Source organism: Nothobranchius furzeri, chromosome 2 (assembly GCF_043380555.1).
Source record: "Nothobranchius furzeri strain GRZ-AD chromosome 2, NfurGRZ-RIMD1, whole genome shotgun sequence".
Taxonomy (NCBI): Eukaryota; Metazoa; Chordata; class Actinopteri; order Cyprinodontiformes; family Nothobranchiidae; genus Nothobranchius; species Nothobranchius furzeri.
This window is the reverse complement of record NC_091742.1, coordinates 22,611,153-22,630,725: the sequence shown is the minus strand read 5'-3', so window position 1 is coordinate 22,630,725 and position 19,573 is coordinate 22,611,153. Positions and strand designations below refer to the sequence as shown.

The 19,573-nt window shown below is 42.6% G+C and overlaps 2 protein-coding genes across 2 annotated transcripts; one reads left to right on the top strand and one right to left on the bottom strand.

Moving 5' to 3' along the window:
• Positions 1 to 1,266: 1,266 nt before the first annotated feature.
• On the top strand, positions 1,267 to 9,682 carry trmt6 (tRNA methyltransferase 6 non-catalytic subunit). The gene is made up of 12 exons (XM_015948155.3): positions 1,267 to 1,544; positions 1,674 to 1,813; positions 1,927 to 2,036; positions 4,076 to 4,167; positions 4,255 to 4,338; positions 4,432 to 4,556; positions 4,685 to 4,855; positions 6,361 to 6,524; positions 7,553 to 7,638; positions 8,268 to 8,370; positions 8,930 to 9,016; positions 9,211 to 9,682. Exons 1-12 carry the CDS (start codon positions 1,441 to 1,443, stop codon positions 9,364 to 9,366), a joined length of 1,422 nt encoding a protein of 473 aa, XP_015803641.3. The 5' UTR covers positions 1,267 to 1,440; the 3' UTR covers positions 9,367 to 9,682.
• Positions 9,683 to 9,792: 110 nt separating this feature from the next.
• chgb (chromogranin B) lies at positions 9,793 to 14,538 on the bottom strand. Its single transcript, XM_015948154.3, has 7 exons — positions 14,380 to 14,538; positions 14,248 to 14,294; positions 14,072 to 14,162; positions 10,963 to 12,424; positions 10,751 to 10,850; positions 10,523 to 10,624; positions 9,793 to 10,016 (listed from the first exon to the last, which is right to left on the bottom strand). Exons 1-7 carry the CDS (start codon positions 14,417 to 14,419, stop codon positions 9,936 to 9,938), a joined length of 1,923 nt encoding a protein of 640 aa, XP_015803640.3. The 5' UTR covers positions 14,420 to 14,538; the 3' UTR covers positions 9,793 to 9,935.
• Between the last annotated feature and the right edge of the window lie 5,035 nt (positions 14,539 to 19,573).

The window sequence follows — 19,573 nt, the reverse complement described above, 5'->3', positions numbered from 1 at the left end:
GGTCTCCTTCCTTTGTTAAAGCTATGATTGTTTAGTATATCAAATTATTTCTAGCATGAAGCATACAAATAGTCCCTCAAAAACAAATTCAGTTTATAGGCCATTTTTTGTTATTTTGATAATTTTATTTAATTTTATCCACTTTTTTTACTGCACAGTAATATGCTTTTGGTATAAAACCCCAATTACAATTATTCCACACAAATTAGCAAACTATGTGTCTTATTTATTACAATTAGAAAACTGGCTCCATCGAATATTTGTGCAGATCAGGACATATTTAACCAGTGAATTTATCAGTCTTATATCTCAGCAAAAACCTTTTCTTTTACTTACAAGAAAAAAAATCATGTTTTTTTTTCATGATTAAAATCAAACACTTTTTTCTACAGATTTTCCTATTTCTTTCATTCCTGCAGTTTGTCTCCTACTCTGATAAGAAGGCAAAACAGTTCCATTAATGAAATAATTAGTGTTGACTTTAATTTTTATTTGAGTTTGTCACAAAACAATTGAAAACAAGTTTATTTGAAACATATGTTTACTATATACACTCACACAGATCACAGTGTTTTAAGTATCATAGGTTAGTCTTTTTAATGAGAAAGAAAACTCACACTTTTGTTTCGTTTGGGCTTTTTAAATTAGTTCTTATATTTTGTTATAAATCATTCACAAAAGAATAGTCACTATAAAAAGCCGTAGATTTTATTTATTTAACACTGTTCCCAATAATGCAGAACATTTTTTTTTATTTCCCATCTGATGTATCTCACAGGTTTACAATAATTTCAGTACAATGAGGCAGATCATATCAAGCATCGGCTGCGTTCGAGGTGAGCCAGTTCTGCGCAGATTAGATCACCGGTGATCGGCGAGCAGTGCATGCCGGTAACGCGATATCTTCAGCCATCGTCATCACCTCCGAGCTACAAATGTAGGGAAATCTGTCCGGTGTACTCCCCCTGCTGCTTCCGTCTGCTCTCTCAGTTTTCCAGGCGAGGCGCAGCTCAACTCGAACACGGCCGATATTGAGTCATTTGTGTATATTGACTGTATTGTTAACGAACCAATATCCTAAATAAAAAAAATAAAATAAAATAAAAATTCGAACACGGCCATCGTGAAGTTCCTCGTTTATCGATTTTTCTGAAATCTACAGTTGACTCACACTTTGCTCTTATTGGCTGGTTAATCGCTTTGACATTTTTCCAGCCAATCACAGGCGCGCTTACAGGATCATTGCTCTGAGATAAATCTGTTTTCGTTCAGTCATCCTGGGAGGCTAGGGAAAGAGTGCTAACACGTGTGTTAAACAACGTAAAGTATTTTCTAGTTCTCCAGAAGAAATTAGTGCCTTATCCTATCTTTGCCTCTATTTTTTATCTTTATTTTGCTGATATAAAGTTAACCGAACAGGATTGTTTTGAGCAGTTTATTATGGCTGAGAACGAAGACGATAATCAGTACAGAATCGAAGAGGGTGACAATGTTGTGTTAAAACGTGGAGACATTTATAAAGCTGTGCAAATTCAGCTAAAGAAGTAAGTAAAAACTTTAACCACGTAGATATAAATATGTGAATGTATTTTAATTTCAACTTGTTTGGTTATAGACGCTTATATAGTGTCTGTGCATAAATATGACGCTATTAAAAGGTCATTTACACACAGGAAGGTGATCTTTGAGAAGCAGTGGATATTTCTGGATAATGCAGTGGGACAGTTGTACAGCACCACGTTTGAGATTGTATCTGGAGGAAACCTGCAGCCAAAGGAGGACCGTAAGGAACAGGACACAGAAAGTCCTGCAGGTATAGCACCAATAATAACATTATAATAGGTATGATTCAAGATTTCTTCAGACAAAACTGTTAACATGTTGTTCTTTTTCAGGATTAACTGTGTACTCTGTGTTTGATTCTAGATGTAAAGGTGGCAGGTACGGACAACAGGAACATTGTTGATGACGGCAAATCACAGAAGCTGACCAGAGATGATATTGAGACGCTGAAAGAGCAAGGCCTGAAGGGTCAGGTACATTACTAACTTTAATCACAGATCCAGTCATGTGTCTGAAAGTGGCTGTGACTAAACGCCGCTTAGACAGACACATAAATCATGCAAAACCCAATTTATTATCGGTCAGCTCATTTGTAATTTAATTGTTTAGATTTAGACTTTTCTGCCTTTGCACATAGTTTAAAATGATTTAAAAGTTTCTTTTTTTATTTCTTTTTTTTTATATATATAGAAGTGCAGCGCATATGTTTGCTGGAAGAGAATTTTAGAATTTTCTTTTTGTTAAATTCTGCATTTGTAGTTTGGTAGAGTTTCAGATAAACGGCTCGCATTAAACGTGGTTAAAGTGTTAAAAGGAAGCCATGTCCTAGTTTCCTTGTTGTGCCCACCATTCTGGTATTTTACTTAAAGGGACATTATGGAAGTTTGACAGCCAAAACATGTATAGAAATAATAAATGTCTTCTTCATACATTCTCCTGCAATGCCCTGGTCCTGTAGAATGAGCCCTGGCATTTTTACTGTGATTGCCTGTTTTTCTGTAAAATCACAGAAAAAGAGAGATGCTCGGGTCGAGCAGGCTGCTTCATGCGCGTTCACGCTCAGGCATAGCCCGTAGCATTTGCTATCAGTAGCTTTAGCAGCAGAGAGAGAGGCAGTGCCACTTTGTCGCTGTTCCTAACGCCTAGTGACAAACTAGCTACATTTCTGAGGACCCTTAGCTACTTTCTGTAGAACTTTCTTCTAGATATTTCCTGCAAATTAGCAACAAAATAGCCATTTTCGCTTTGAACCGTTCTTTGGTTTGACGTTGTTTCAGCTGTCATCAAGGATATAAAAGTTACAGATACTGTGTATGTTACTAGAGTGTAGCTCACCTTGTAAGATGTCTGACTCTCATGCAGAAGACCTGGGTTTGATTCTGGGTGTGAACATGGAAGAAGAAGAAAATATCATTTCTAGAGCGCCTCAAGATAAAAATCACGAGGTGCTTCACGAAAACAAAAAATATAAACAAGCATTTAGAAAAAGTTTTAAAATATATTTAAAATGAGCAAAAATGGACAATTGTGATTAAAAATGTAAAGAGAGAGAGAGAGAGAAAAATCAGTGGATCCTGGGGAGTGCAGATTTTGGGGGGGGGGGGGGGTTGATGAGGTTACGCAAAAGCCTGCATTAATAGGTTCGGCTGCTTTTTAAAGGAGAGCACTGAGTCCACTGATCCCAGGCTCAGGGGTTCTAGAGTCTGTGCGTAGTCCAATGTCTCTAGGGAGCTTGCTGAAGAGGTTATGAGGTTCTGGACTTTTGCACGTGTCGTGCACAGGCGACCCAGCGACGCGACCCCAGAAAGTTGAATATTTCCAACTTTTCATCGCTGTCGCTCGGACGAGGACCAATCAACAAGAGGTTTCATTCACCGACCAATGAGTGGACAGGATGCTCTGAACATCTCCGAGCAAACATGGAGGAGAAGTTGATTATTATTATGTTTTATAGTAAAATCAGAAGTAAGATTTCACATAACTCTAGCAGCACCATATCTGCCGCTTTTTTAGCTCTGAACCGCTTAAATAACCTTAATTCCCTCCAACCTGACACAGCCAAACAAAACAACGGAAGTTTCGATTTCGCCATGGAACAGAACGCGTAGACGGCTTTGCCGCGGATCTCCTCCCGTGTGTCAGGTAATAAAAGTGACAGCGACGAATTTCGCTGATCGCGGTCCTTTGTCGCCTCCCGTGTGTCGAGCCCCTAACGACAACAATAACAATAATAACAACAAACAATTTTCAGTCAGTCGTAGGTGGCAGTGAGGCAGCATTTTGAATCATGGAGAGGAGGGAACAAGGAGTGGACAGTTCTTGTTCTTCAAATTCTAGTTTAGACATCAAAGTGCACAGTGGAATGGTGATAATTTGGAAGATAGGCCAGTGTTTATCTGTTTGTTGGTTCTTGGTTGAAAAACTAAAACTCAGTCTTTATTGTGACATGAATGAAGCACGTAGAGGCTAAAAATGTGAAGTGGGATAATGTGTGTGCGTGTCTGGTCCGCAGGAAATCGTGCAACAGCTGATAGAGAACAGCTCCACCTTCACTACTAAGACTGGATATGCCCAGGATAAATACATCAAGAAGAAGAAGAAGAAGTGAGTCCCACCTCCAGATAAACTCTGTTGCAGCTTCAGGTGAATTGTTGTTATTGCTTTGTTGGAAGTGTTATTGCGGTATTCCAGGTATGAAAACACCGTGACTATTGTAAAGCCAACCTGTCGTGTCCTGGCCATGATGTACCATGGCCGCGAGCCAGGAAAGATCTGGTGAGCCAGCGCAGTGACCCACAGAACCAATGAAAATGGTCCAAAAGTACCAGTGAGATGATTTATTCCTGCGTGTGTTCCCATGCGATGCAGCCACCTGCGGTATGACACACTCGCACAGATGTTGACTCTGGCAAACGTCCACGCTGGCAGTAAAGTTCTGGTGTTTGAGACCTGTGCGGGACTTGTACTGGGAGCCATTATGGAACGAATGGGAGGCAGGTTTGATTTAAGAATGGCCGTTTTTATTTATTTATTTTTATTTTTATTATTATTATTTTTCTCAGTTTGAACAAAGCCTTCCTCTGCCCTTTATTTAATTGCTCTCCGTTCCCTCCTCATCCAGGCTACGGATCAGTGATTCAGATGTACCCAGGAGGGGGGCCTGTTCGAGCGGGTGTGGAGTGCTTTGGCTTTCCTGCTCATTTTCACAATACGCTGCATGAGTTTCCCATCTGCCACGTCAACGCTTTGCTGGCAGGCTCTCTGGACACCTCTGCCAAAGACCCCTCAGCTGGTACGGCATTTTGCTTTTCACCAAGTTGATATAAACTAGTGATGGACCGTCAAAGGAAGCTAACAGAGTTAGCTCTACCTGCTCTACCTTTAGATGCCATTCTAACAACCAGAATTTGCAACGCAACTGAGATCATGTCATTGTCTTAAAAAATGTTCACCCAAAGAAAATAATCCTCCGTTAAATGTCCAATCATTGGTTTCGGACCAAGCCGTGTTATTGACAGAGGTTTTTAGACAAATGTGAGAGGGCCACTTCTAGGGGTGGGCGGTATAAACGGTATACGGTAGAAATGATACTAATTTGGCCAATGGTAGAGATTTTGACTATATCGGCCTATCGCGGTAGCGCATGTTGATGACGTCATCTAGCGCATGTTGATGACGTCATCAAGCGGCGTCTGTTGAGGCTGAAAGCATGGAGCCTGTGGTGGAGGAGGTTCTCGTAAAGAAGACCGGTGCAACATTGGTCATTTGGACTTGGTTTGGCTTTAAGGAGTCGGATGTGGAACAGAACAATATCATCTGCAAAGTATGTCGGAAGAAAGTATTGGCGAATAGAGGGAATACATCTAATTTGTTTTACCACCTCAAAACGAAGCACGTTGCGGAATACGAAGAAAGCCAAAAACTGCGTCCTCAACAAACGCCCAGTCAGTCGAGCGGTAAGAAAAAAGGTGGTCTTACACACCAGCAGACGGATATTTTACAAGCATTTGCTAAAGGCACTCAGTATGAGAGAAATAATCAACGGTGGATTGATATTACAAGTGCCTTTACCACGTACCTGTGTAAGGACATGGTGCCGTTTCTTACAGTGGAGAAAAGCGGCTTTCGGGACATGATTAAGACACTCGATCCACGTTACGAGGTACCGAGCCGCAAACACTTCAGCCAAACAGAGATGCCAAAACTGTACGAGAAAGTCCGCGAGCCAGAAAATTAATACATTTTCTTAAAATGGCATTTTATCCTGTTTGAAGTGTGTTTATTCTGCTGCTGCAATGTATCTGGTACGTGAGTATGTTTAGAAACAGTCGTTTTTGACAGATATACAAAAGAAAGTCATATATCGTTACCGTTACCGCACTTTTTTCAAATTATATCGCAATACAGATTTTAGGCTATATCGCCCACCCCAAGCCACTTCATTAATTTTATTCATTTTTATTTCCACAAAATCTTCATTGCTATACTGTGTTGGAACGTTGTTAAGAGGCGTTTTTTAAGTAAGTTCTCTTGTTTGGCAGATTTGCTATTGCAGCTTTAAAGACAAGCTGCTCTAGAACCCAAGATCTGGTGCTAAAGTAGCCACAGGAATCATTTTATTAGAAAATGGTTGAAAAACTAAGATTTCAGAGTTTAGTTTTCTTAATTCAAACCTGAATAACACAATAAAACTACTTCTTTTATCTTTTATTCTCTATAATGCAAGATGCTGATTAGATTAAAGCTCCAGTAAAAACCGATTTATTTTATAATAATCATTATTTACCAATGTTACAGGTGAAAATCAGATTGTTGACAGGCAGATTGGTGTTGCTGCAGAGGAGCAACAAAACCAGCCCGAGTTGGAACAGCAGGACGGTGGTCCAGAGGAGCAGAGCATGGAGACAAGTTCTGCTGAGGACCAGGAGAACCTGGAGAAGGAAAAACGCAAAGAAATCAAAGTACGTCCCAAGTTTAAAGAACAAGTTGCCCCCAAATAAACTTTTGTTTGCTGATAAACTATAAATGAGTGTCTAACTGTGCTGTTAACATGTGGAGTCAAGAATTTGGCACTTTAGTGCATCTTAGTTAACATTTAAATATTCTGCCTCAAACTATTAGTGTTGCACCCTCTTCAGGTAAAACCTCTGCACTGCATTTTTATTTAAATCTGCCATTGCTGTTGCCTAAGAGGTACGCTATGACGTTAGCTGGTACATTGTGATGTCGTTATGAGCCTGTTTGTGTATTTGGTGGCGGCTCCACCCTCTTGGTAGACACTGGCCCAGTCCCAATACTCTCAATTGCACCCTTGCGCCTTTCATTTGCGCGTTCCCGGCCAGGGGTGTGAGTGCGTAGGGTGTTCTGATTCTCAAGTGCGGAAGTTGACCACGCCCCATTGCACCCTTAATCTGCTCTTCACCCAAGTCCGCAGCGATGCAGACCTCGGGCAAGGGTATTACCCACAAGTCATTGCTGCAGGAGAAAAGGCTCAAGTTACTGTTCTGAAAATATTTATTTTCTAATGAAAGTAGTTAATTTTAGGACGATTAGTTGATGCTCTGAAACTCTTAGATAAAGCAGCAATAAATGTAAATTTATTTCAAAGAACTGTTTGGTTGTTTGTTTAAAAGTTGTTAATAAAGGTTTTTGAAAAAAGTATCACAGCGGCCAGCATCCCAGCACGCGCTGCGATCGATGACGCAATGCTCCCTGTCCCAATTCTGCAGTTATCTGCACACTTGTGTACCACGCACTCAAACCTTACAGCACACTTTCTTCAAGTGCACTTTGCTGAAGTCTGCAGGGCGCAGTGCGAGTGTTGAGATTGGGCCAGTATTTGTTGCATTTTTCAAACAGGAAGTGAGAGTGGAGTAAGACTCTGGCAGGGGGTGACTTGCTCTTTAAGAACAGAAGCTAGCTCATGTGTTTTATTTGTGTAAAGGTGGGTATTTCCTTTTGAGTTAATGGAGTTTTTTTTTTTTTTAAGGCTCAAGAAAAAAAGTCAAAGCTGGAGGAGAAGCGACGGAAGCTGGCAGCTGCCGCTGCCCTGCTGGGAGGCAGGAACGCTGATGGGTCGGTGTCAGATTAGCTCTGCCGTTCTCTCTCTGCACCACTCTGCTCTCCTCAGCATCAGCCGTCTCCTCCTGCTCTCACTCTGCTTTCATCAGTTTACAATTAAACCGTGCACTAAGCAAAAGCTACTCGGATAGATTTCCAAACATAAAAAAATATATGTATTCACGACAAAAGCCTTGAAAATGATCATAGCAGTCGTAAAGCATAATTAACCTTCCTCTGGGTGAACACAGAGCGATTAGTTAGCGGTGCTCTTAGGGGCGTGAATGAATGGATTGTTCCTCGTATAAATGTGAGAACCCTAAAGGTTCTTATGATTGATGCATGAGCTGAAATGAAGGTGGCATCTGCTCCTGAGGCATTGATCTTCTCTATATCACAACAGCTTTAAAGACAGAAACCAGAGTCCAGAGTTCCACGTTGTCCTAAATCAGCTTCTGATTCTCATCCAGATAGAAAATATTGAGTGGTTCTCAGCTGTGCATGGGCAGGAACTCCTCCAGCACTGATGAGCTAAACTACTGAACTGCCTACCTACACATTTCTAATTAATCTACTGTTGACGATGCATTTTTTTCTAAAATGTTAGGCAGGTTTGCTTGATCATCTTTGTTTCCCACATGCAGGCTGGTCATAGCGAGTCGCTTTCACCCCTGTCCCGTCCTCCTCAGACTGATCAAGTTCCTCTCCCCCTCGCGGCCTTTCGTGGTTTTCTCACAATATAAAGAGGTGAGATGTGCACGACTGTCTCTTAAATGACTGCTTTTTGTTTGCTTTAGTATTTATGATTACAGATGAAACCGGAAACAGGAGAATATGGTGCAAAAGTCCATTTATTTCAGTACCTCATCTTAGACCGAGAGACCATTTAAAGGCTCAGGAACCTTTGGCAGGTGTTTTAGATTAATTCGCTGATTAGAGTGTGACACTTTGAGCCTTTTCATAATATTCTAATTATGTAAAATTTTGAATTTGGGGTTTTCATAAACTGTAAGCCATAATCATCCCAATTATAACACAGTTAAATGCAGTTTATTTAAATGGCGCCAAATCACGACAAGTCTCGTCTCAAGGCACTTCACAAAGTAGACATTCCAATACAGGTCAGTTCATTAAGCCAATCAGTAAAAGGTTTCTTATATAAGGAACCCAGCAAATTGCATACAGCGATCCTCATACTAAGCAAGCATGTAGCGACTGTGGAGAGGAAAACTCCCTTTGAACAGGAAGAAACCTCCGGGGGATCCCGGCTCAGTATGAATTATTATTTCCTGCCTGATTTCTACAGACGCTCATCGAGTGCTACACAAAACTTAAAGAACAAGGCGGCACGGTCAACCTCAGACTCACCGACACCTGGCTCCGGCATTACCAGGTAAATAAATACTCATCCTGAATCCCTCAGATTTTCTGAACAAATGGAAAAAAAAAAGTTTGCAAAGAAACAGAAAACGACGACGGCTTCTGAGAGTGGCTGAAGGTAGCTTTTGTCGACTTCCTTCTGTTTTCTCTCTCCCAGCCACGGCAGCAGGGTTTACGTCTCCTGACTGCGTCTCTTTTGGTCCCCAGGTTTTGCCTAACAGGACTCATCCTGTGCTGCTGATGAGCGGGGGCGGGGGCTACCTCCTCTCAGGGACAACTGTTGCCATGGACCACTCCAAACCAGCTGGCTCCCTACAAGCTGAGGGGCCAGCGCCAAAGAAACAGAGAATGGACGAACACTGAGGCATGAACGAATCTAAACCTAAAGGGGTTGTTGAACTACAGCTGTCAGATCGCTTCTTAGGCTATAATGTCAAGAACGTGGTTTAAAAAAGCCACCTGAGATGTTTTTGATGTAAAAAAAAGTGATGAAATTATCTTTTTCATTTTTTAAACAACAAGTTTATGTTTTGAAACCAGCTGTTAACTGTTTTTTAAGTCATTTGTTACAAATTAGACTTGCAAATATAGGTTTACTGTATCTGCACAGGATTATATTCATTATGTGACCACTTTGACCTCAAGAAATAAAAAAAAACTTGTTTTGGTCCCAGAATAACTTCCTTTATTCGGTGCAAACAGAACAAACTTTTTAACACGTTTGAATCGTTTTCTTAAACGTTTCTCAGACATATTTATAGAAACACCAAAAGTCATTCCCATGCTGAATAATGAGTCGTCCTTACATCACTAAACACTACGAAAATGGCAAAAGTTTGGTGTGTTATCATATTTAGTCACGTTTATCAATAAGAGCACAAAACTAGCAGAGGAACGGCAAGATGGAGGATTTTTATCCAAACGCTGCAGGATCACGCGGGCTTGTCGTGCAGCTTGGCTGCAATTTTCCGCAGCTCCGTGTCCATCGCTGCCAGGTTCTCCAGCTCGTTCTCCTGAAAGACATCAAAACTCTGAACTGTAAGTGGCCGCGGGTGGAAGTGTTGCTGCAGCATGTGTGTGTGTGTGTAGAGGAGACCCCTAATGGGTTGATTGCTCCCTTGAGTTGCATATTCTCTGATTGTCCTTGCAGCTAAAGTGTGGTGGAACAAATGCATCACTATGACACCGCCTCAGTAGTCTGTTTCTCTGCTCTAATGCACATGACTAGATAAGGAGACTCCTGCAGGCGACCGTCCTTCTTTTATGAGCATATTAGGGCTGATTGCTCTTGGAGGCAACTATCATTAGACTCTGATCACTGCGGCAGTCAAAGTACTGGCGGGAAAATCCAAACGGGGCAGAAAAGTTGAGAAACAAAACGTCGTCAGGAGTGAATGTGGATCGTGGGTAAGCCAGGGTTAAAGGCCGGTGTTGGGAGCCTACGGTGGATTCTTTTGAACGAGCGCGGTAGAGAAATGTGTTAAGTGCATCATGAGTGGAGGATAGGCAGCATGTATACCTCCGGTGGAGTGAGCGCCCTCGTCGTCTTTGCCTCCTCCTGAGCAGAGTGGTGAGCCAGCTGGTTGATCCTGTAGCTCAGCAGCTGGGCCAGTTGGTCCATCTGAACCAGTCCAACAGAGGTTAAACGAAGGGTTACCTTAAAGTCCGCAGCCTTGCATGCAGTTAAAAAGTTTGAACGGTTGGACATCTGCACAAACGGCTGAAAACTAGAAAAGGATTTTATCACCTTGTTTGAAGCAGCAGCTGGTTCCTCTGAATCCCGTTTATACCAGGCAGGGTGGTAGTAGCCTCTGGAGATCCAGGGATTACGCTTCTCAGCCAGATACCTAAAATGGTCCAATCGGGAAGCGGTATGAACACACGGATGTTTGGTTTGAGCATGTTTTGCTTTAAAATCTGGGAAGTTGGAAAACTGAACAACTATGACAGAAGAATTACCTCAAAGCTTCATCTCTGTCTTTCTCATCTTCTGTGTATTCATCCGAAGTTCCCCTCTGCTCTTCCTCCGACGGTCCTCCTGCTCGCTTGTTAAGTCTTTGTTTATGGTGGTATCTGTGTGTCGGCTTCCATATCCTTTTCTCTATTTCTCCCTCTTCTGTTTCCTGTCTCTTTTCATAACCCCAGTCCTCCTGACTGCGTCCTCCTTCCGGTTCCTCTCTGGCCTCCTCTGGTAGCTCTTCATCACGTCGTTGTCTCCTCTGGTGGAATCTGCCCGGCCTCCAGTTCCGTTTCTCCATTCCTGTATCAAAATCCCAGTATTCCTGACTGCGTTCTTCATCCGGTTCTTCCCGGTTGCCCTCGGATGGCTCTTCATCACGTCGTTGTCTCCTTTGGTGGAATCTGCCCGGCCTCCAGTTCCGTTTCTCTACTCCAGTATCAAAATCCCAGTATTCCTGACTGCGTTCTTCCTCTGGCTCTTCCATGTTGCCCTCGGATGGCTCTTCATCACGCTTGTGTCTCCTTTGGTGGAATCTGCCCGGCCTCCAGTTCCGTTTCTCTACTCCAGTATCAACATCCCAGTATTCCTGACTGCGTTCTTCATCCGGTTCTTCCCGGTTGCCCTCGGATGGCTCTTCATCACGCTTGTGTCTCCTTTGGTGGATTCTGCCTGGCCTCCAGTTCCGTTTCTCTACTCCAGTATCAACATCCCAGTATTCCTGACTGCGTTCTTCATCCGGTTCTTCCCGAGCGTTTTCCAGAGGTTCTTCATCACGCTTATGTCTCCTCTGGTGATACCTTCCAGGCCTCCAGTTCTTCTTGTCAACACTCCAAGACTCCTGGCTGCGGTCCTCATCAACCTCGCCCTCCAGCGGATCATCGCTGCGCTTGTGGAGCCTTGACTTGTGATGGTAACGATGTGTGGGCTTCCATATGCGCTTATCTCTTTCCTCCTCATCCTCGTACCTTTTGTTTACATCCCAGGACTCCTGGCTGCGCTCTTCCTCCGGTTCTTCTTCTTCTCCGTCATCTCGCTTGTGTCTTCTTTGATGATACCTGCCGGGTCTCCAGCTCCTCTTCTCTTTTTCTTCACTTTCCTCGGCCACTTCTTCATCCTCCGACCTCTTTTCCGTGCCTCCCCAGCTCTCCTGACTACGCTCAAAATCTTCCTCCTCTCCGCGTTTGCTTTTCCTCTGGCGGTACCTTCCAAGCCTCCAGCTGCTCCTTTTCACCCGTTCTCCTCCATCTCCATTCTCTGACGTTCTGTCTCCCAGACTCCAGGATTGCTGATTGTGCTCATCTTCAAGGTTTGCTCTCTCCTCCTCCACGGATTTCAGAAGCGCTTCAATGTCTTTCACATCTGCTGCCTTTGCTGCAGGTTCCTCAGTGTGACCTTTAGACGCCTCCTCTTGTGTTACGAGTCCATCGCTGCTCTTCTTGCTCAGCGAGGCGTGATTAACCCCTAAGACAAAAAGAAGGGCTAAAGATTAGCTTTAAAAAGATTTGAACGTCATTATGGGAACATGTTTCAGGCTGTTGAAAGAATGAAAGTTCCACCATGTTCACTGAAAGAACTGGACAACCCTAAGCAGCAAAGATCATGACAAACTTTAACTGACGGTTAATGAATGTCTGACTTTGCATTTGAATTGTGGTTGAACAAAATCATTTAAAGAAGACATAAACATGTTTCTGAAGTTTTTTGCTCTAAATCTCTATCATAAAAACCCTTTCATCCGTTTAGTTCTCGACAGTTTCAGTACCTTCCAGAATGAGCCGTTTTTGGGCTTTGCCACTTTAAAGAGAACAAGCTGGAGTTGGCCACGCCCACCCATCCCCGATTTGCTGTTATAAGATGAAAAGCTCTGATATGTCAGCAGCAGTTCTCCCTTCCTGTAATGAGGGCCTCTATTCTACTTTCCCTGTTTGTGACATCACAAAAGGGGACTTTTATTTCACATTTAAAGTGTTTACAGAGGCAGTAGAGACCCACACGGCAGCACTAAAGGATGCAAAATGTGAGTTTTGCATTGAAACAAACTAATTAATCATTAACTCTGACAAAGATGCATCTTGCGTCAAAACGTTAGTGCCGTTTTTCCGACTTTGCACCTATCAAAACTTGACTCACCTACTGTAAGTGCTCCAGCTCCTCAGTTTTCTTCAAACCAATTAAACTTATTCGTACAACCAAGACTTTTGTGTTTCAGGTCTTCCTCATTCTGTTGGAGGATTGATGGGTTGAGACAAGACTTTCTGACATGGGCGGCACATTTAGCTCCACATTGCCTTGATGGTCTTGAAATTTCATTAGACCCTGCCTAACATGCAGCAAACCTGCTGCACACACTGGATTGAGCCTCCTTCACAGCAGGTTCAGTGCTCTTTTCTTCATGTTCGTTTCGGTGAATATGGAGCTCACGCTGTCGTGTGTCCAAGGGACATTCTCCCACAAGCTTTGTGGCTTGTTGTTTTTAATTTATCCAGTGGTTCAGTTGTCCACTTTGTTTCAAACAGCAGCAGTTCAACATGTTCAGATTTAGTCGGAGGAACACCAAGCTGCATTGAAATGGTCTTCCAGCCTTTACCTGCACACCACTGGTCAATAATAGTCTTTCTAATCTCATGAGACAACTCTGTCCTGAGCTTTCTGTGGTCCATTCAGTGTGGTACACACTCGGATACCAAACAGCACTGTGACTGTTCTTCTTTCAGTAGGCTGACTGTCGGATTAGAAGAATGAAGCGGTGGTGCTGATGACGGGACACATCTTGGTTTAGCGTGACCCGATGGTCAAATTATTTTCTTTAGTTTTTTTTTCCATTTTTGTCCAAAGTAGTTTATTAATTTCAATGTTTTTTTCTGTTAAACCACAATTCAAAAGCAATATGATGTTGATTTTCAGTATGCTTATTTATTTAGTATTGTTGTTGTATTTTGCATTGAGGGCATTGTTTTCAGTAACTGAAGGCTAAAAACTGTTTTATTCACATCTTTAATTTAATTTAGTAACAAAAAAAAGAGCTCGTGCTCAAAAAGAAGCTATTTTTTTCTTTTTGCATGTAGAAATACAAAATCAGGTAAATCTATGAGCTCGATCTGAACTGACCTGCTTTTATGATGTCTCTGCATTCCTGATCCAACTGAGCGTCCGGTGTGGAGAGAGCTTTGGACAGGACTTCAGCCAAACATCGTGTTACCTGCAGACGCCAATCAAGTCAGATCTCCGATCAGAGGCAAAGGTTTGATCAAAACAAAGCGTTTTATGTAGCTGGAAAAGCATACCACGTCTTCTCTCTGTCCCTCTTGGCTGAGTGGAAGCGCTAGACTTTCTGCATTTGAACAAACAAATTAATAAAGCAGTGTCTCTGTCCATGGTCCTGAAACTGCAGAAAGACACGCCAGGTTTTCGCTTACCTGTAAGAAGACAAGTAACGACTACCAGGATGGGTCTCATGTTGTTGAAGGGTGGGTGGAACCGCTGTGAGACCAGCTCCCGTCCCTCCGCAGAAGCCGGACAGAGCTGCGCTGCTGCTCTGAGGTCTGCAGCCCAGGAGCGCCTCAAATAAGGACGGGGAGAGGCGTGCGTGGGAGGACGGCTCCGGGCTTCATGTCATGACTCATTAGACCTGAGCGAAGACCGACACAAAAACAGGATCGATATTTGTTTTGCGTTTTCATTTGTTTTGAGTGAAACTGTAATCTGGTTCGTGTCACGACGCGTTCAGGTGACGCGCGCGGCGCTTGCTGCAAAAAGCTGCACGAACACGCTGCAGTCCTGCAAAACTTTGAAGATGTTGTCCTCGTTTCTGAGTGAATTCAGCCTCTGATCACTTCTGCTTGTACCGTTTTGTGTCAAAACCGAACACAATGTTTCAATTTGCTGAAATAATGAGGTCAGGCTCTTTGTAATAATTATTAACGATTCAGAGCTGGAGGCATTTTGATTATTTAAATGTATTAAACAAAAGTTTTGTTTTGCAGAAATATTTTATTTATTGTTATTTATATCTTTTCTCTATCCAGTTTTGCCATTGTCACTCTGCAGAGTGTAGTTGCTTCCTGCACTTTACTGATGCTTTTAAACTTTCTTTACAAGTGTGGATTTTGGGAATTTTTTTTACTCCAAAGTAAAATTCTAAATGCTCACCAGACAAAACGTCATGACACTGTTAACACCTGAAACTTTCCATAAAGTTTAAAGAACTAGAAAGCTAAATAAAACCTAACCGACAAACTAAATCTGTTGAATGTTTCAATAACATTAAACTTCAGAAGATGGTTGATGAGAGGTCTGGAATGACCTTTCTCCATGCATAGGCTCCGCCTCAGAATGCATCACTACTCAGTACTTACCCCCATTTTGTCACTTTGCACCACAGGTTTGTGTCGGCTAACATGATAGTTATTAAAGACAAAATCAAAGGTTCTGTGTATGAGTCAAAAACGGTCATAAATCAATCCTCATGAATTAACTCAGCCAAACACGGTCAGTCTGATTCTTTATTGGGAGCTGATGAGCTTAGTAGCAGCAGAAGGGAGACGTGGAGGCCTGTGAGTGACCACACTTCTCCAACACTATAATAAAAACAGGAAAGAAACGATTGGCACAAATAACATTCCCAAGATTTTTTTGATGAGTAGACTTTCAGCATTTAAAGACTCGGGTTTTAAATCCTTGTATAAAACATCCATCCATCAATTTTCTGAACCTGCTTTGTCCATGTGGGACCTTGGGGGTGGGGGGGCTGGTGCCTATCTCCAGCGGTCAACGGGCAATCAGGCGGGGTACACCCTGCGGAGAGCCAGTCCATCGCAGGGCAACACAGAGAAACACAGGACAAACAATCATGCAAACACACACTCACACCTAAGGACAATCTAGACAGACCAATCAACTTAACGGTCATGTTTTTGGACTGTGGGAGGAAGCCGGAGTACCCGGAGAGAACCCACGCATGCACAGGGAGAACATGCAAACTCCATGCAGAAAGCTCCCAGGCCGGGAAGCGAACCCAGGACCTTCTTGCTGCAAGGCAACAGCTCTAACCACTGCACCACTGTGCAGCCCTTGTATAAAACAAGGTGCATGAATAATAAACAACCCTTTTGTAATATTTCCTGAGTTGGTATAAACTTATGTGAAGAGAGGCAGAACTCCGGCACCACGGCCTCAGTTCAGAACATTCCATCTGACAGCTGTGGGCATCTTTGTGATGACTCTTCACACATTTGCTCCTCCTGTCTCCCCTCAGCGGAGCCACACTAGTGACCAGTATGAGAATTAAAAGCATTGGGGTGAAAAGCACGTTCGCATGAGCTGTTTACACAAAAACCACTGACCTTCATCTGTGCCAGAGTGTGCACAAATTCAATCATGTCTTGGAAACCACGAGTGCAGAAACTCAGCGGCTCTGAGCAGTGTGAGAGCATACCGTGCTCGTTAAATCAGTGCTTTTCATGCCTCCATGACTGGTTACTGGTATTTGTTACTGCAGACAGCCTCCACTGGGGTAAAATATTAACTGGCTAGAGCATAAAACTGTAATGTCAGATGGCGTATTGTGCATTCAAGCAATTCGTGCTCATCCAAAGCCGTCAGCATGGTCAGTCTTTTGTGTGACTTATAGGGAGGACATTTCATGTGTTTATGAGCAGCTGCAGCAGCAGAATGGAGCTCTGCAGATTCATAGATTATCACTGAGGAGAAGGTTTGACAGCACCCCAGCTACAATTGGTTATGAGTTACCCAGCTGTATGTGTTCCTGTGAATAGATTTGCGTGATGCACCGCATGTGGTTTTGTCCAGTTTCTGCTCTTCCTCCAGTTCTGATTAACATTTATAGATATATGGAGATTAACAGAGGATGTTTGACTCTGAGAACACTCAGCCCGTGCGCTGGTCAGTCCCCGTCTGTAATAAAACTCCACTTTCATCATTTCTATTTCCATTCAGGAACAAAAGACAGATCTGCTCACACAGAAAACAATACAAGTGCTGCATGAAAGCCTCATCTGTGCTTTGATCTTTGGTCTGAGACACACTTTAGATTCAGGCCCTTGTCTACTGAAACACTTTGATGACAATACAGGAGTCGTCAGCCGTCTGGTACAATAACTTTAGCAAATATCTGGTTAATGTATCCTTTTATTTTATCTAACATTTTGTTAACATTTAGTTCTATTACCATTATTTTAAAGGTTAATGAGTATTTTTAATCATGATCAGTCACTCTGAGTTTTTCATGCGGGCTGAACATAAAAACAGTCTCCTACACTTATCTCCTGGATTAGCTTCTGAGGGAAAACAGACTGTAAAAATCTAGAATTTTAAAAGCCAGACAGATCGATGTCATACTGTCACTTGTAATTCACAAACTCACCCATCTTGACTCAAGATGGAGAAGGCTGCTGTTGGTTTAGCATCCACAGCTAAATGGATTCCACATTCTTTCACCTGAGATGCCTTGCAAAAATCACGCCTATGCTGTCGAGAGCCCACCTGGAGCGGGTACTGCATGCCTTTGTAATTTCTAGGCTTGACTACTGCAACTCTCTCTATGCAGGGTTGCGTCAGTCATCACTGCGTCGCCTACAGGTTGTGCAGAACAGCGCCGCCAGGTTCCTGACTGGGACCAGGAAACGGGACCACATCAGTCCGGTTCTGGCCTCCCTGCACTGGCTTCCGATTTGCTATCGCTCACAATTCAAAATCCTCGTCTTTGTTTATCATTTCTTCCAGGGTGGTGGTCCCCCCTATCTGGCCACGCTCCTGAACAGACATTGCCCATCACGCGCTCTGCGCTCCTCTGACCAAGGCCTGCTCGCTGTCCCTCGTTCTAGGTGTTGTACCCGTGGAGACCGGGCTTTCTCAGTCCTAGCACCGTTACTCTGGAACCAGTTGCCACCCTCAGTTAGGCTGTCCCCCTCTCTGCCAGTCTTTAAGAGTCACCTAAAAACCCACCTCCTCCGCTTGGCGTTTCCTGAACGTGTTTAATTTGGCCCTCTTTTATGTTGAATTTATCTCACAGTTTTCATTGGTTCACTCAATCCATCCACTCAATCCAAGTGTGTTTCACACATTTGTCCTGTACCAGAATGTTTCATCTATCTTGTAATTTGTATTTTGTAATTTGAATTGCTTTTATTGTTGATTTATTCAATATATTTACCTACAACTGTACCATGTTCAGCGCTTTGGGCTTCCTGACAGGGTTGCAGAAGGCGCTTTATAAATAAAGCTTTGATTGATTGATCCAGGAAACAGCAGAGAACGTCTTGGCTAGAAGAAGCTAACCCGTAGCATTCGCAGCTCCACCACACAGCAGAACTCATCCAGGCTCGTGTTCCGAGGTGAGATGTTCAAGTATCAGAAAAAAGGACTCCAAAACATGCCATCTGAAGCTCGGCTGGGACGTGGCTCACTAGTTTTCAGCCAACTCCACCTCTCCTGGGATCCATTCATTTCCCTCTTTCCCTTTACTTACAACTTTTAATCACAATTTTTCACATTTTTATTTTACTATTGTTTTCTTTTTTAGACAGGATGTTTAAATTACAGTTTGAACTGACACAATCTTAATACTGCATTTATTGTGGAAAAAAAACTACAAAATTATTCACTACAAGTTAAAATTGTGGCAGCAAAATGTGCAGCAAAGGCCACCTGTCAAACCCAAAACCCTCATTGATTGTCACGTTAACAAGTCACCCCCCAGGACCCGATCTGAGGTCACCGACTAATGAAGCGTTACACATATTGACAACAGCTAAATGTTTGAACCCTGAGGAGAGTTTTGACAACATAATCTGATTACTTCCTGTGTGCTGTCTGAGTCCAGACTTCACATCGTTTAACGTTATCAGGATTGTTTAACATCAGAGTCAATTAACCAGAAGAGCTGAAGGCCAGTAAAGGTAAAACACTTAGGGGACAATATTAATCATCTTTAGCAACTACATTTAAAAATTTACTGATTTCTGTCATTCCAGTAAACTGTGTCAAATAAATGAAGAAATGCTGTATAAATCCTTTAGGAGACTCAAAAGATGCAGGTATGTAAGATGTATTCAGTTTGTGAAGAGCTTGTGATCTTTTACTAAAGCTGTGGTCCAGTAGTTATTACAACAAAACACTAAAGTGTACTTAAAAGTGTACATACTTGCTCATAACCACCAGAAAGATTGGATTAATGGGGCTGAAATGTTGACTGATTTGTGATGAAACTCAGTCCCATATCTGCTGACGTCTGCTGTTCCGATGCTGCACCGACTCAGCTGTAGAACCACTGAGCCAAATCCAGAACGCAAAATTAAATTACACAAAACCACATCCAAGTATGAAAACAGCTACAAATTCAGCGTCTGTTCCTGTAAAAAATGTTAGAAATACATCAGCTACAGCTCTCAGTCCAAAATGCTTTTTGTATGTTCCACACCCAGCTTGAGCTTACTTCTCCTCTAGCTCTCATCATTTGGCCATTTTTATATTATACGTTACACATGTTTACTATAATTAGCTAGGGTTGAAGGGCCTCAGTTTGAAAAAGGGCCAAACTATTCTCACAATTCTAACTTTGTCTGTATCTACTTTTGTCAGAGGGCACCATCT